We start from the raw sequence: 17012 nt of genomic DNA on the forward strand, positions 1-17012 counted from the left end.
GATGACATCGCCGAAGTCGAGGATTGGTAGGATGGTCAGTTTTACGAGGGTATGTTTGGCAGCATGAGTGAAGGATGCTTTGTTGTGAAATAGGAAGCCAATTCTAGATTTAACTTTGGATTGGAGATGATTGAGTTTACAGTCTAACCAGACACCTAGGTATTTGTAGTTATCCACAAATTCTAAGTCAGAACCGTCCAGAGAAGTGATGCTGGACAGGCGGGCAGGTGCAGGCAGCAATCGGTTGAAGAGCATGCATTTAGTTGTACTTGTATTTAGGAGCAGTTGGAGACCATGGAAGGAGAGTTGTATGGCATTGAAGCTCGTCTGGAGGATTGTTAACACAGTGTCCAAAGAAGGGCCAGAAGTGTACAGAATGGTGTCGTCTGCGTAGAGGTGGATCAGAGATTCACCAGCAGCAAGAGCGACATCATTGATGTATACAGAGAAAAGAGTTGGCCCAAGAATTGAACCCTGTGGTACCCCCATAGAGACTGCCAGAGGTCCGGACAGCAGGCCCTCTGATTTGACACACTGAACTCTATCAGAGAAGTAGTTGGTGAACCAGGCAACGCAATCGTTTCAGAAACCAAGGCTACTGAGTCTGCCGATGAGGATGTGGTGATTAACAGAGTCAAAAGCTTTGGCCAGGTCAATGAATACGGCAGCACAGTATTGTTTCTTATCGATGGCGGTTACGATGTCGTTTAGGACCTTGAGCGTGGCTGAGGTGCACCCATGACCAGCTCTGAAACCAGATTGCATAGCGGAGAGGGTGCGGTGGGATTCGAAATGGTCGGTAATCTGTTTGTTGACTTGGCTTTCGAAGACCTTAGAAAGGCAGGGTAGGATGGATATAGGTCTGTAGCAATTTGGGTCAAGAGTGTCACCTCCTTTGAAGAGGGGGATGACAGCAGCTGCTTTCCAATCTATGGGAATCTCAGACGACACGAAAGAGAGGTTGAACAGGCTAGTAATAGGGGTTGCAATAATTTCGGCAGATAATTTTAGAAAGAAAGGGTCCAGATTGTCAAGCCCAGCTGATTTGTAGGGGTCCAGATTTTGCAGCTCTTTCAGGACATCAGCTGAATGGATTTGGGAGAAGGAGAAATGGGGGAGGCTTGGGCAAGTAGCTGTGGGGGGTGCAGTGCTGTTGAATGCAGTGGGGGTAGTTAGGTGAAAAGCATGGCCAGCCGTAGAAAAATGCTTATTGAAATTCTCAATTATAGTGGGCTTATCGGTGGTGACAGAGTTTCCTATCCTCAGTGCAGTGGGCAGTTGGGAGGAGGTGTTCTTATTCTCCATGGACTTTACAGTGTCCCAGAACTTTTTAGAGTTTGAGTTGCAGGAAGCAAATTTCTGTTTGAAAAAGCTAGCCTTGGCGTTTCTAACTGCCTGTGTGTATTGGTTTCTAACTTCTCTGAAAAGTTGCATATCGCGGGGGCAGTTCGATGCTAATGCAGAACGCCACAGGATATTTTTGTGTTGGTTAAGGGCAGTCAGGTCTGGGGAGAACCAAGGGCTATATCTGTTCCTGGTTCTAAATTTCTTGAAAGGGGCATGCTTATTTAAGATGGTGAGGAAGGCATTTAAAAAAAATAACCAGGCGTCCTCTACTGACGGGATGAGGTCAATATCTTTCCAGGATACCAGGGCCAGGTCGATTAGAAAGGCTTGCTTGTTGAAATGTTTCAGGGAGCGTTTGACAGAGATGAGTGGAGGTCGTTTGACCTCTGAACCATTACGGGTGCAGGCAATGAGGCAGTGATCGCTGAGATCTTGGTTGAAAACAGCAGAGGTGTATTTAGAGGGCATGTTGGTTAGGATGATATCTATGAGGGTGCCAGTGTTTGCGGCTTTGGGGTTGTACCTGGTGGGTTCATTAATAATTTGTGTGAGATTGAGGGCATCAAGCTTGGATTGTAGGATGGCTGGGGTGTTAAGCATGTCCCAGTTTAGGTCACCTAGTAGCACGAGCTCTGAAGATAGATGGGGGGCAATCAGTTCACATATGGTGTCCAGAGCACAGCTAGGGGCCGAGGGGGGTCTATAGCAGGCGGCGACGGTGAGAGACTTGCTTTTGGAGAGGTGGATTTTTAAAAGTAGAAGTTCAAATTGTTTGGGTACAGACCTGGATAGCAGGACAGAGCTCTGCAGGCTATCTCTGCAGTAGATTGCAACACCGCCCCCTTTGGTCATTCTATCTTGTCTGAAAATGTTGTAGTTAGGGATGAAGATTTCAGAGTTTTTGGTGGACTTCCTAAGCCAAGATTCAGACACAGCTAGGACATCCGGGTTGGCAGAGTGTGCTAAAGCAGTGAATAAAACAAACTTAGGGAGGAGGCTTCTAATGTTAACATGCATGAAACCAAGGCTATTACGGTTACAGAAGTCATCAAAAGAGAGCGCCTGGGGAGTAGGAGTGGAGCCAGGCACTGCAGGGCCTGGATTCACCTCTACATCCCCAGAGGAGCAGAGAAGAATTAGTATAAGGGTACGGCTAAAAGCTGTAAGAATTGGTCGTCTGTGACGTCCAGAATAGAGAGAAAAAGTGCAGGTTTCTGGGGGCGATAAAATAGCTTCAAGGTATAATGTACAGACAAAGGTATGGTGGGATGTGAATACAGAGTTAAACCTAGGCATTTAGTGATGAGAGAGATATTGTCTCTAGAAACATCATTGAAACCAGAAGATGTCATAGCATGTGTGGGTGGAGGAACTGAGAGGTTGGATAAGGTATAATGAGCAGGGCTAGAGGCTCTACAGTGAAATAAGCCAATAAACACTAACCAGAACAGCAATGGACATTGCATATTGACATTGAGGAGAGGCATGCTTAGCCGAGTGATCAAAGGGTCCAGTGAGATTCAGACAGCTAGCCGGGCCATAGGTAGCAAGCTGGTGGAAGATGGAGGGGTCTGTTTTTAGCCACCTCGTGCGTTTCCGTCTGTGGGTTAGTGGGGTTCCGTGTGGAAGGGGGGACCAGTCCAAGTCAAAATAGGCAAAATAGTTAGTTATAGTGGCCCAAGAAAAGTGTCCGATAGACCTATTCAGATCGCAGCCGATAAGACAGCTAACGATTAACGATTAGTGGGCCGCAGATGGGCGATCAGGTTACGTCGCGACGGAGGGGCCAGTTGGATAACTCCCTCGGGCAGATAACGTCGGTGGTCCAGTCGTGAAGGCCCGATGGGGCTCCGCATCGGCAGTAAAGCGGGTCAGGATAGGTGATTGTAGCCCAGGGGACACTTCAGCTGGCTAGCTCAGGAAAAGCCCACGAGAGGCTGACGGAACTCTTCAGCTGGCTAGCTCCGGGATAATGTGTGTTAATTCCGGGACCGACGTTGCCAATAATCACTCAGGTAGCAGCTAGTTAGCTGCAAGATCCAGGTGTAAATGTCCAGAGCCTGGAGAGAGAATAGGTCCGGTGTGCTCTGGTCTGAGTCGCGCTGTACAAAAACTGGCGATAGCTTTTCGAGCTAATGGATAGCTGAGGACAGCTAACCGTGGCTAGCTGAACTCCAACGTTAGCCAGTGAAAATGGCTAACCTCTGGCTAGCTTCTGTTGTGGATTTCGGATTTGATGTAAATAATACTTTATTTTTTAAATTGGTGAGGCGGGTTGCAGGAGAGTGCTTTGAGGTTGAGTTTTAGAAGAAAAAATGTAAAAAGATAATGCGAAGAAAAATATGTAAATATATATATACACGGGACACGACAAGAGGAGGGTAAAGGACATCTGAACTGCTACGCCATCTTGGATAAAAAATATAAGAACATCCAATAGTCAAAGGTATATGAAATACAAATCGTATAGAGAGAAATAGTCCTATAATTCCTATAATAACTACAACCTTAAACATCTTACCTGGGAATATTGAAGACTCATGTTAAAAGGAACCACCAGCTTTCATATGTTCTCATGTTCTGAGCAAGGAACTTAAACGTTAGCTTTTTTACATGTGTAACGGCTGTCTTCTGTGGAAATGGACCAAGGTGCAGCAGGTATGTGAATACTCATCTTTAATAAAAATAAAGGAGTAGAGCATCCACTTAACAATACAAACAAAATATAAGACAGGAACAGTTTTGCAGGCACACAACACGCAGTGCAAAAACAACTACCCACAAAACCAAGTGACAAACATACTCCTACATATATGACTCCCAATCAGGAACAACGATCCCCAGCTGTTCCTGATCAGGAGTCACAAGACCAACACAGAACAATCACACACACAAGACTGCCACGTCCTGACCCCAAAACTACAACAACAGCTCCATCTGCTGGTCAGGACGTGACAGTACCCCCCCCTCAAGGTGCAGACCCCGGAATGCACCTAACAACGAAAAAACACCAACAAACAAAATCCCCAACAAAACCCATAAACAATAACCCCTAAACAATAAGGGAGGGAAGGGAGGGTGGCTGCCGTCAACGACGGCACTGTGCTACACCCTCCCTCCCCAACCCACCTATCCTGGAGGTGGCTCCGGTGCAGGACGTGGACCCTGCTCCACCCTCGGCGTCGCCCACTTCGGTGGAGCCGATAGCTGCGCCAGGCAGACGGACCCCTCGAGCCGGGCCGGAGGACAGGAGGGCCCCTCGGGCTGGGCCGGGGGACAGGAGGGCCCCTCGGGCTGGGCCGGGGGACAGGAGGGCCCCTCGGGCTGGGCCGGGGGACAGGAGGGCCCCTCGGGCTGGGCCGGGGGACAGGAGGGCCCCTCGGGCTGGGCCGGGGGACAGGAGGGCCCCTCGGGCTGGGCCGGGGGACAGGAGGGCCCCTCGGGCTGGGCCGGGGAGCAGGAGGGCCCCTCGGGCTGGGCCGGGGAGCAGGAGGGCCCCTCGGGCTGGGCCGGGGAGCAGGAGGGCCCCTCGGGCTGGGCCGGGGAGCAGGAGGGCCCCTCGGGCTGGGCCGGGGAGCAGGAGGGCCCCTCGGGCTGGGCCGGGGAGCAGGCGGGCCCCTCGGGCTGGGCCGGAGAGGCAGGCGGGCCCCTCGGGCTGGGCCGGAGAGGCAGGCGGGCCCCTCGGGCTGGGCCGGAAGGCATGCGGGCCACTCGGGCTGGGCCGGAAGGCAGGCGGGCCACTCGGGCTGGGCCGGAGGGCAGGCGGGCCACTCGGGCTGGACCGGAGGGCAGGAGGACCACTCGGGCTGGACCGGAGGGCAGGAGGACCACTCGGGCTGGACCGGAGGGCAGGAGGACCACTCGGGCTGATCCTGACAGGCCGGGCACCCTGGCAGATCAGGGCAGGCGGGCACCTCTGGCAGAACCGGGCAGTCGGGCCACTCTGGCAGAACAGGGCAGTCCGGCCACTCTGGCAGAACAGGGCAGTCCGGCCACTCTGGCAGAACAGGGCAGTCCGGCCACTCCGGCAGAACAGGGCAGTCCGGCCACTCCGGCAGAACAGGGCAGTCCGGCCACTCCGGCAGAACAGGGCAGTCCGGCCACTCCGGCAGAACAGGGCAGTCCGGCCACTCCGGCAGAACAGGGCAGTCCGGCCACTCCGGCAGAACAGGGCAGTCCGGCCACTCCGGCAGAACAGGGCAGTCCGGCCACTCCGGCAGAACAGGGCAGTCCGGCCACTCCGGCAGAACAGGGCAGTCCGGCCACTCCGGCAGAACAGGGCAGTCCGGCCACTCCGGCAGAACAGGGCAGTCCGGCCACTCCGGCAGAACAGCGCAGTCCGGCCACTCCGGCAGTTCAGCGCAGTCCGGCCACTCCGGCAGTTCAGCGCAGTCCGGCCACTCCGGCAGTTCAGCGCAGTCCGGCCACTCCGGCAGTTCAGCGCAGTCCGGCCACTCCGGCAGTTCAGCGCAGTCCGGCCACTCCGGCAGTTCAGCGCAGTCCGGCCACTCCGGCAGTTCAGCGCAGTCCGGCCACTCCGGCAGTTCAGCGCAGTCCGGCCACTCCGGCAGTTCAGCGCAGTCCGGCCACTCCGGCAGTTCAGCGCAGTCCGACCACTCCGGCAGTTCAGCGCAGTCCGACCACTCCGGCAGTTCAGCGCAGTCCGACCACTCCGGCAGTTCAGCGCAGTCCGACCACTCCGGCAGTTCAGCGCAGTCTGACCACTCCGGCAGTTCAGCGCAGTCTGACCTCTCTGGCGACTGTTGACTGGCGGGCAGCTCTGACGATGACTGTTGACTGGCGGGCAGCTCTGACGATGACTGTTGACTGGCGGGCAGCTCTGACGATGACTGTTGACTGGCGGGCAGCTCTGACGATGACTGTTGACTGGCGGGCAGCTCTGACGATGACTGTTGACTGGCGGGCAGCTCTGACGATGACTGTTGACTGGGGGCAGCTCTGACGATGACTGTTGACTGGCGGGCAGATCTGATGATGACTGTTGACTGGCGGGCAGCTCTGATGATGACTGTTGACTGGCGGGCAGCTCTGATGAAGACTGTTGACTGGCGAGCAGCTCTGGTGATGGTTGACTGGCGAGGCTGGGTTGACACACTAGACTCCTGATGCGCGGGGCTGGTATAGGACGTGCCAGCCCGGAGACACGCACCTCCATGCTAGTGCGTCTGGCGGGAAACACCGGACCGAAAGGGCGCACTGGTGGTCTTGAGCGCAGGGTTGGCATCACCCCTTCCGGCTCGATGCTTACTTCGCCCTGGCACATGCGGGGCGCTGGTACCTTGCCTACCGGCCTGAAAATCCCAGGCCTCACCACAGCCCCAACCCCAAAGCACGGGACCTGTCCAGTCTGCCCTACAAGGGTACGGGGAGCTGGCCTGGGGCTGTAATCTCACCCCGCCAAATAGCCCTTGTGCCCCCCCCTAAAAAATTCTTGGGGCTGCCTCCAACATTCCTCCCTCACTTGCCTCTGTCCTCCTCTCCGCTGCTTGGTCCTTTGGTGGTGGGTAGTTCTGTAACGGCTGTCTTCTGTGGAAATGGACCAAGGTGCAGCAGGTATGTGAATACTCATCTTTAATAAAAATAAAGGAGTAGAGCATCCACTTAACAATACAAACAAAATATAAGACAGGAACAGTTTTGCAGGCACACAACACGCAGTGCAAAAACAACTACCCACAAAACCAAGTGACAAACATACTCCTACATATATGACTCCCAATCAGGAACAACGATCCCCAGCTGTTCCTGATCAGGAGTCACAAGACCAACACAGAACAATCACACACACAAGACTGCCACGTCCTGACCCCAAAACTACAACAACAGCTCCATCTGCTGGTCAGGACGTGACAACATGGCACATATTGCACTTTTACTTTTTTCTCCAACACTTTGTTTTTGCATTATTTAAACCAAATTGAACATGTTTCATTATTTATTTGAGGCTAAATTGATTTTATTGACGTATTATATTAAGTTAAAATAAGTGTTCATTCAGTATTGTTGTAATTGTCATTATTACAAATAAATAAATAAATAAATAAAATCGGCTGATTAATCGGTATCGGCCTTTTTTGGCCCTCCAATAATCAGTATCGGTATCGGCGTTGAAAAATCATAATCGGTCGACCTCTAATTCATTCTATCGATGTTTGACAAAAACTCTGCAAAAAAAGAAACAGCCCTTTTTCAGGACCCTGTCTTTCGAAGATAATTCATAAAATTCCAAATAACTTCACAGATCTTCATTGTAAAGGGTTTAAACACTATTTCCCATGCCTGTTCAATGAACCATAAACAATTAATGAACATGCACCAGTGGAACGGTCATTAAGACACTAACAGCTTACAGACGGTAGGCAATTAAGGTCGCAGTTATGAAAACTTAGGACACTAAAGAGGCCTTTCTACTGACTCTGAAAAACACCAAAAGAAAGATGCCCTGGGTCCCTGTTCATCTGCGTGAACGTGCCTTAGGCATGATGCAAGGAGGCATGAGGACTGCAGATGTGGCCAGGGCAATAAATTGCAATGTCTGTACTGTGAGACGCCTAAGACAGCGCTACAGGGAGACAGGACGGACAGCTGATCATCCTCACAGTGGCAGACCACGTGTAACAACACCTGCACAGGATTGGTACATCCAAACATCACACCTGTAGGACAGGTACAGGATGGCAACAACAACTGCACGAGTTACACCAGGAACGCACAATCCCTCCATCAGTGCTCAGACTGTCCGCAATAGGCTGAGAGAGGCTGGACTGAGGGCTCGTAAGCCTGTTATAAGGCAGGTCCTCACCAGACATCACCGGCAACAATGTCACCTATGGGCACAAATCCACCGTCGCTGGACCAGACAGTCGCGGTTTTGTCTCACCAGGGCTGATGGTCAGATTCGCGTTTATGGCCGAAGGAATGAGCGTTACACCGAGGCCTGTACAGGCTCCTCCTGACATGACCCTCCAGCATGACAATGCCACCAGCCATACTGCTCGTCCTGTGCGTGATTTCCTGCAAGACAGGAACGTCAGTGTTCTGCCATGGCCAGCGACGAGCCCGGATCTCAATCCCATTGAGCACGTCTGGGACCTGTTGGATTGGAGTGTGAGGGCTAGGTCCATTCCCCCCAGAAATGGCCGGGAATTTGCAGGTGCCTTGGTGGAAGAGTGGGGTAACATCTCACAGCAATAACTAGCAAATCTGGTGCAGTCCATGAGGAGGAGATGCACTGCAGTACTTAATGCAGCTGGTGCCCATACCAGATACTGACTGTTACTTTTGATTTTGACCCCCCCTTTGTTCAGGGACACATTATTCCATTTCTGTTAGTCACATGTCAGTGGAACTTGTTCAGTGTATGTGTCAGTTGTTGAATCTTGTTATGTTCATTCAAATATTTACACATGTTAAGTTTGCTGAAAATAAACAGTGAGAGGACGTTTCTTTTTTTGTTGAGTTTATTTTCTGGTCAGCAAAGGTTTATTTAGTATTCCAGAGCAACAAGTAATGACAGAAGAGAAGCTGCTTGAATCTTATTATAGACCAGTTGACTGACTAACAAATAACCAAAATGTCGGAAATTAGAAGCAGAAACACATTCCTATCTAAATTAGGTAACAACGAAAAAATCCTGCAACCCCTGTCAAAAATGAGTCCCGGCATCTCTGACTCTACAGCGCATTTTCTATATTTGCAGGTTAGGGTCTCAGATTTTAAATGTATCACCAGGAGGTTGCGGATGGGAGATTAGCAATTGCAGGTAGGTGCTGGTGAACAAAAACAGCTGACCCACTCACTGCTACTACCTAGGCAAGGTTCGTCATACTGTACTATCCCCTCGGTTCAGAAGGTTGTTACACTATCATTAAACATCCAAATTGCCTGTATATAGGATGTAAACATATCTAAACTAATATTAAACTGCAGTTTACACAAACAGAAACACAGTGTAAGCCATACTGGTGCACATTCAAGTCAATGGCTGCTTATATACAGTCATTTTATTGTTCCACTATGACCACTGATTATGATTGCCATGTGTTTCTGAATAGACCAGACCTGATTTCCATGGAGCCCTGGCTGGGTTACGGTAGGTGTTTGAGTGTTTATCCCAATGTAGTGTGTAGATCATGTATTCCCAAACTGGGGTATGCATAATGCCGTCGGGGATACGCCAAATAAAAATGTGATTCACATTTAAAAAATAAAATAATAATAATAATAATAATAATAATAATAATTTGTACTTCTTTAAATTTAAAATATCTTCACATTTTAAAACATTCCATTTATATTTTCCAAAGGGGCTATACCATATTAGGGTACGTTTTTTTTCTTGCCTGAGTAGCCTCGTTTCACAGCCAAAAATAAAATTAAACCATTTAGTGTTCAGCAAAATAACAACACAATGTCAAATACAGGTAGCCTAGTCAAACAATTAACATCCAATCACATTAACCGTTACTCTCTCGCGGGAATTCCACTAACGGTCCGTATGTAGCCAAATGTAGCTGCTGCTCATTCCGTTTGCTCGAAAATTGATAAATGGTTAAAAAAAAGTAAGGCCCGCGTCCATAGCGACACATACCATGTCTACTGGTAGTACTGCTACTACAGCATTTAAAATGTGTAGTACTGCTGCTACTACAGCAGTACTACACCTGCACCTGTCGACGACACAAGTTGTTCTGCTTCCACGAGCACATCCACTGACAGTTGTGAATCTGATGCAGCCGAAGAGCTACTTGCCCCTTACCTGGGAAAGCACCGAACAACATACAGGGACGTTGGACCATCGAAGAGGCTCAAATATAATGACAACTACATTGATCTGGGGTTCACTTAAATTGGGAGTAGTGCCTTTCCTCAGCCACAGTGTTGTATGTGCAAAAGTACTATCTCACAACTCAATGAAACCTTCACTCTTGCATAGACATTTACAATGAGTGAGAATTAAGACAACTTTCAAGTAGTAAGACACACACACACGCCAACAGCAAGCATTTACGATCACACACAGTCCTCCTTCCCCCTTCTATCTCTATCTTACCCTCTTTTTTATTGGATTGATACATGCGTAACCTTTCCTCTTCTCATTCTTTCATCTTCCTTTCATCGTTCCATGTTTAGTGATGGATAGATCAGGGATAGAGGACAAAGGAGAAAGACAGGAACCAGAAATAGGCGGCTGAGACTGAAGAGCCGGGTCCTTTTAAACACACCAAAGACACATCATCAAAGATACATCTTTATCATCAGCGGCTGCAGGGCCATTGATAATCAAGCGGCTATTGAACCCTTTATTCTATTAATATAATCACACACACACCTCCCTCCCCACCTGTTCTTTTGTGAAATACCCTGCTGAAGAGGTTCTTTGTAGAGTTCACAAAGAACAGATACTGGAGAGGAGATCAGCCTAGATAGGAACAGGACGGATCAGGAGAGCTTTATCTACTTCATGTCGTTTTCTATTCAGTGACCAGACCTGTCATGTCTCCTTGACATACAGACGGTATCAGAGGGTTCTTTTACAGTATGTCTTATGAAGAAAGCTGTCTCGCAATACTTTGGTTTTCAGTTGTTTTGTCTAATGGAGCTGCATGTATCTTAGATTTTGATTCTTATGAGAGATGTCTCCCTACACTGTCTGAGACATAGGCCTGTTAGCTGTGTCCCTACACTGTCTGAGACATAGGCCTGTTAGCTGTCTCCCTACGCTGTCTGAGACATAGGCCTGTTAGCTGTCTCCCTACGCTGTCTGAGACATAGGCCTGTTAGCTGTCTCCCAACACTGTCTGAGACATAGGCCTGTTAGCTGTCTCCCTACGCTGTCTGAGACATAGGCCTGTTAGCTGTCTCCCTACACTGTCTGAGACATAGGCCTGTTAGCTGTCTCCCTACACTGTCTGAGACATAGGCCTGTTAGCTGTCTCCCTACGCTGTCTGAGACATAGGCCTGTTAGCTGTCTCCCTACGCTGTCTGAGACATAGGCCTGTTAGCTGTCTCCCTACACTGTCTGAGACATAGGCCTGTTAGCTGTCTCCCTACACTGTCTGAGACATAGGCCTGTTAGCTGTGTCCCTACGCTGTCTGAGACATAGGCCTGTTAGCTGTCTCCCTACACTGTCTGAGACATAGGCCTGTTAGCTGTCTCCCTACACTGTCTGAGACATAGGCCTGTTAGCTGTCTCCCTACACTGTCTGAGACATAGGCCTGTTAGCTGTCTCCCTACACTGTCTGAGACATAGGCCTGTTAGCTGTCTCCCTACACTGTCTGAGACATAGGCCTGTTAGCTGTCTCCCTACACTGTCTGAGACATAGGCCTGTTAGCTGTCTCCCTACACTGTCTGAGACATAGGCCTGTTAGCTGTCTCCCTACACTGTCTGAGACATAGGCCTGTTAGCTGTCTCCCTACGCTGTCTGAGACATAGGCCTGTTAGCTGTCTCCCTACACTGTCTGAGACATAGGCCTGTTAGCTGTCTCCCTACACTGTCTGAGACATAGGCCTGTTAGCTGTCTCCCTACGCTGTCTGAGACATAGGCCAGTTAGCTGTCTCCTTACACTGAGAGAGAGGGAAGCAGAGAGGGAAGCAGAGAGAAAGAGAGACTCCTAAAGGGTCTAATTGAGTGTTTAAAACCCCCATGGAAATAAAATTAGCATAATAAAACAATCCCCATAAAAATCTGTTGCATTGGATGCGTCTCAATCCGCCTATGCCGCACTTCCGCATCTGCAGTGAAAGTTGCTAGAGCTGTGTTTGTCAGACCACGAGACATCCCGATAATCGGCCTCCTCACAAAATCGTCTGTAGCGTCCGAACGGTTTGGCCTACAAAACTATTATGACCCCTCTATGGAAAGAGGAGACTCTCACAAACACGATGGTGTTCTCCGACCTTCACAACTGTCAAGAGACTCGTCTGAAGTCGGTACAGCCCATCTGGCGAATTCTGTCTGAACTGTTTGGGCTACCCACTAAAAGTCTAGAAACTTTCCCAGAATTCCTAGATTTAAAACAACATCCTGGTTAAAGGATTTCCAGGACTTGTACAACCAGGATTCATGGAAATCCTAGGAATGAACTAGAATTTTGCAACCCTACCTGCAAGTCACATTATGCTAGCCTGCAAAGTGATGTGTAATTCCTATTGAAATCCAGCCAGAGTTAGGATATCCAACAGATAACATGTGTATTCACTCACAACCTGCATTCATAATGACTTCCAGGGTTAGGAACCGTGTGAGGAGACGACCTAAACCATTTAAACTAGAACAATCATTTCAGTACCGAGGGCAAAACAAATCTATCTAAATGATTGGATTAGTTAAAAAAAATATATGTTATTTATCTTTGAGTAGCATAATATTAATCAATAAATCACTCAATGTACATGCAAAAACACAGATAACAATCCCAAAACATCAACCTGCAGTAGCGAATGCTGGGGGGAAAAAAGTGAATTTGTTATCATAACTTTTAAAAAAAATGTAGTTGTGACTTCTCATTTAGTTTTGATTCAGTACCACATAGACATTTTAAGTAATAATGACTTTTCATTGACTTTGAGTACAACTTACTAAAAGTATTTGAGTTACAAAACTTCCTTGGGGTTTACGGTGTCGGCTACAGTTTCATATAGACACCAGATAATAGCTCTGTCATTGTGTTTGATGGCTTTCTATGTACATTCCCATCCACGCAGAGTGCTGATGAACAGACAGACGCTAAGACCCCTGACAGGATTATTAACGTAGGGAGCAGAAGAATACGCTTCACTCCTCCCACAGACACGTGCGCTGTGTTGTATCTCAAAGCCCTGTTCAATCTGAGCATCAGGCTAGCCATGGGCATGTGAGTGAGTGAGTGAGTGAGTGAGTGAGTGAGTGAGTGAGTGAGTGAGTGAGTGAGTGAGTGAGTGAGTGAGTGAGTGAGTGAGTGAGTGAGTGAGTGAGTGAGTGAGTGAGTGAGTGAGTGAGTGAGTGAGTGAGAGAGCGTGTGTGTACAGTGTGTGTGTGTGTGTACTGTGTGTGTTGGTGGGTGCCACTGTCGGTACTATAAATACAGGGTGTTGATAACAGGTGTTAATGCCTCACATCTCTTGGGTGAGGAGAGGGGGGTGGGGGGGAATGATGAAGGGATGAGATGGAAATGAGAGAAAGGAAGAGGAGGGGAACGTGGGAAAGTGAGGGATAAATTAGGGACAGGGGGAGGGACAAGGTGAAAATAAAGGAGAGACGAGACGGTGAGGAAAGGGTGAGGTTCAGTCGAAACTGTAGCAATCAGGCTACTTCAACGATTACAGAACCTGAAGTAATCTGATGATCGATCATCTCTCTACACTCTAACCATCGTGCTCAACGCGTCTATCTGAACTCGTTACTGTGAAACACTGTACACATCATCATGGTAAAATGTGTCTGTATTGATCTGTGTAGGGATGACTGAGTAAGTGAGGTATAGATCATTCTCAGCATTTCTCTGCTCTGTCTAATTCTCAGAGTAATTTGCTGCTTGTGTTCCCCAGCAGAACAACTCTTTCCCAGCTGTTATCTGATACTGGTCAATGGAGAGGAGGCAGAAGACATATTTCTTGTTCTGGTCTCTGCCCTATGCTGTATGTTTAGACAGAACTCTCACATTTAACTACAGACTGGTGTTAAACTGCATGTATGTAGAGGTGATGTGGTGTTGCATTGCTGTCTGAAGTGGTTTGAGTTGGTACCCTATACAACAGGGGTATTAAAATCTTACCCTACGACGTCCGGATGACTGCTGTTTTTATGTTCTACCTGGTAATTAATGGCACCCACCTGGTGTCCCGGGTCTAAATCAGTCCCTGATTAGAGTGGAAGAATTTACAAAAGCAGTGGAACGGGCCTCAAGGTCCAGATTAGAATTTGAGGGCTCCCCCTCTCCGTCATTCGACGTCGCCGGTTTACTAAACCATTGGTCCTGGCAACCATCGTTAAGCGCACCTGCTCCTCATGATGAGGCACACCTGGACTCCATTTCCTCACTCATTACCTCCCCTATATCTGGCACTCACTTAGGTTTTTTCCCCAGGCAGTATTGATGTTGTTTCATGTCCATACGCGACTCTTGTTTCTTGTATTGGTTCCATGTTTATTGTATTATTAAAATCACCACCTGCACTTGCTTCCCGACTCCCAGAGTCTACGTTACAGAATACTGCCTCAACAAATGGAAGCAACAGGGATACCTACTACCTCAACATCACGACCAGCTGGTACAACTGGGGAAGGCTATGGAAGAGGTTCTTCGCATTCTTCAACGTCTCGAACATACCCGAGAGGCATTGCCTTCAACTAGCGTAGGATACTCTGCCATCAGCCGACCCAGCGAGCCAGCACACCAGTCCATTCAGCAGTCCGCCCAGGTCAGCGATGCCCGTTTGTCCCTCCCAGATAAATATGACGGAACCACTTCTAAATACCGTGGCTTCCTACTCCAGTGTTCCCTCTATTTTGCGCACCAGATGGGAGCCCCCACTACTGAGAGGTCCAAGGTTGCCACGGTTATTTCTCTGCTGACTGGGTGGGCGTTGGCGTGGGCTACGGCTGTCTGGGAGAGAGGAGGAGCTGGATTCGTATGAGGGGTTCATGGCTCTGTTCAGAGGTGTCTTCGATCATCCACAGGAGGGCAAAGAGGGGGGTGAGCACCTATTCCAACTACAGCAGGATGACCAGATTGCTGCCAAGGACGCGCTCACCTTCCAGATTGTAGCAGCATCCAGCGGATGGATTGAGCCAACACGGTATATGCTATTCAGAAGAGGACTGTGCGAGGAAGTCCAGACGGAACTGGCATGTCGAGACGACAACCTCTCCTTGGACGCACTCATCACGATGGCCATCCATCTAGATAACCTACTTCGGGAGAGTCGGTACCCTCATCGCTTCTCTCCATCCCTCAGTGACCACTCTGTATCAGAGCCTGAACCCATGGAGGTAGGGGTCACAAGCCTCACCGCGGCTGAACAACTCCCAGCGTCTACATTACAGCTATACAGATGTAGTATCTTCATTTGAGCCAGTTTGCTTCGCCAGAAAATGTATCCTATTATTATTATTACGTGGATTATTATTCATTAACATTTTTGTAGGTGTTGATACATTTTTCTTCTGAAATGTCAAAATGAAATTTACAAACTCTAGAAGACTTTTTAAAACTAAAATACACAACATGTTTACATTTCCTGCTATGCAGAAATATTCTCAGGAACAAAAGAGTGATCAAATTAAGATCCTACATCTGTAGGCAATTTGTCTCACCTTATGGAGATGGGTTTTAGTGGGGTACTACAGTGTGTGAAAGGCTATGGTTACTTGAAAATAATACTTTTTATACTCCATACATTTTCCCACACACCCTTTTACTTTTGATACTTAAGTATATTTAAAACCAAATACTTTTACTCAAGTAGAATTTTACTGGGTGACTTTTACTTGAGTCATTTTCTATTAAGGTATCTTTACTCAAGTATGACAGTTGGGTATTTTATCCACCACAGGGCAGTGTGAGTATAGGTACAGCATTATGTGCCATCTTACCTTGTGCGGTATGACAACGGCAGATCCTCCACTGATGCCAATGATGGGTAGAGCTGTCTGAGTTGACAGGAAGTCCAGGATCTGAGCCACTTCTGCCACCTTGGAGACAACACATGCTTTAATTAGGTCCCGTCAGACATACACACAGCACTTAACAGATAGAGGATGATACCACCTCCTCTGCCGTCTCATATCTATCTCATTTTTTTATCCCCAAAGAAGAGAGGTCAGTATCTGCGCTAATCTTCCACCTTGGTTGTCATGATTGATTGATTGACAGACCTGAGGTCCAGCTCCTGATCCCACATCGTCCTCGAACACGACTCCATGCAGTTTCTCTGTCGCCATGGTTTGACAGAGACGCGTCAGCAGGGCGCGAGGGTTGGTGTCATTAACCAAAACAGTGACCGGGTTCACCTCTGAGAAGAACAAGAACAAGAAGAAATACAAAGTCTACATAGTAAAGATCACATAAGGATTACCTTAAAGAACATACAAACTGGTAAATGTTCATACCTAGGGGAAGATCAGCGAAGTTCTCTCTGCTCAAACGACCCCTGACCTCATTCTGGTAAGCAGAGCCACTGAACATTACTGCTACATTAATAGAAGGATGGAGGATGAGAGGACGGGAGAGGAGGGGAGGAAGGGAGGAGAGGAAGAGGAGGAAGATGAGGAGGACAGGAGGAGGCTGTCCTGGAAGAAGACCCATTACTGCCTGGAGAGGAGGAAGAGGAGTACAGAGAGAGAAATAGATGGGAAGAGGAGGAGAGAAAGATATAAAGAGAGGAAGTGAGGGTGGGACAGAGGGGTCAAAGAGAGGGGAAGAGGGGGTTGGAGAGGAATTGAGGGTGGGACAGAGGGGTGAAAGAGAGGGTTGGAAAGGGAGAGTAGGAGATGGTGGGACGGAGGGGTCAAAGAGAGGGGGAAGAGGTGAGGGGGGGAGAGAAAGGGGGGGTTGGAAAGCGAGAAAATAAGAACACTAGTCAGACATGCAAGCAGCTTCAGTCTCGTGACAATAATAATACCACGTAATCCTTCAGTCTCGTGACAATAATAATA

At 48.6% G+C, this 17012-nt stretch overlaps 1 protein-coding gene across 1 annotated transcript in view; it reads right to left on the bottom strand.

Annotated features, from left to right (window-relative positions):
* LOC106590946 (glutamate receptor ionotropic, NMDA 2C) overlaps positions 1-16610 on the bottom strand; it is a 47338-nt gene extending 30728 nt beyond the window's left edge. The window contains exons 1-3 of the mRNA XM_045701905.2: positions 16467-16610; positions 16233-16369; positions 15951-16031 (exon numbers count right to left, since the gene is read on the bottom strand). Of these exons, the coding sequence (XP_045557861.2) occupies positions 15951-16031; positions 16233-16369; positions 16467-16542 (294 nt within the window). The 5' untranslated portion in view covers positions 16543-16610. The remainder of the gene's footprint in view (positions 1-15950; positions 16032-16232; positions 16370-16466) is intronic.
* Positions 16611-17012: the final 402 nt, after the last annotated feature.

The sequence above is a fragment of the Salmo salar genome, chromosome 19, assembly GCF_965601325.2.
Source record: "Salmo salar chromosome 19, fSalSal1, whole genome shotgun sequence".
NCBI classification, from domain to species: domain Eukaryota; kingdom Metazoa; phylum Chordata; class Actinopteri; order Salmoniformes; family Salmonidae; genus Salmo; species Salmo salar.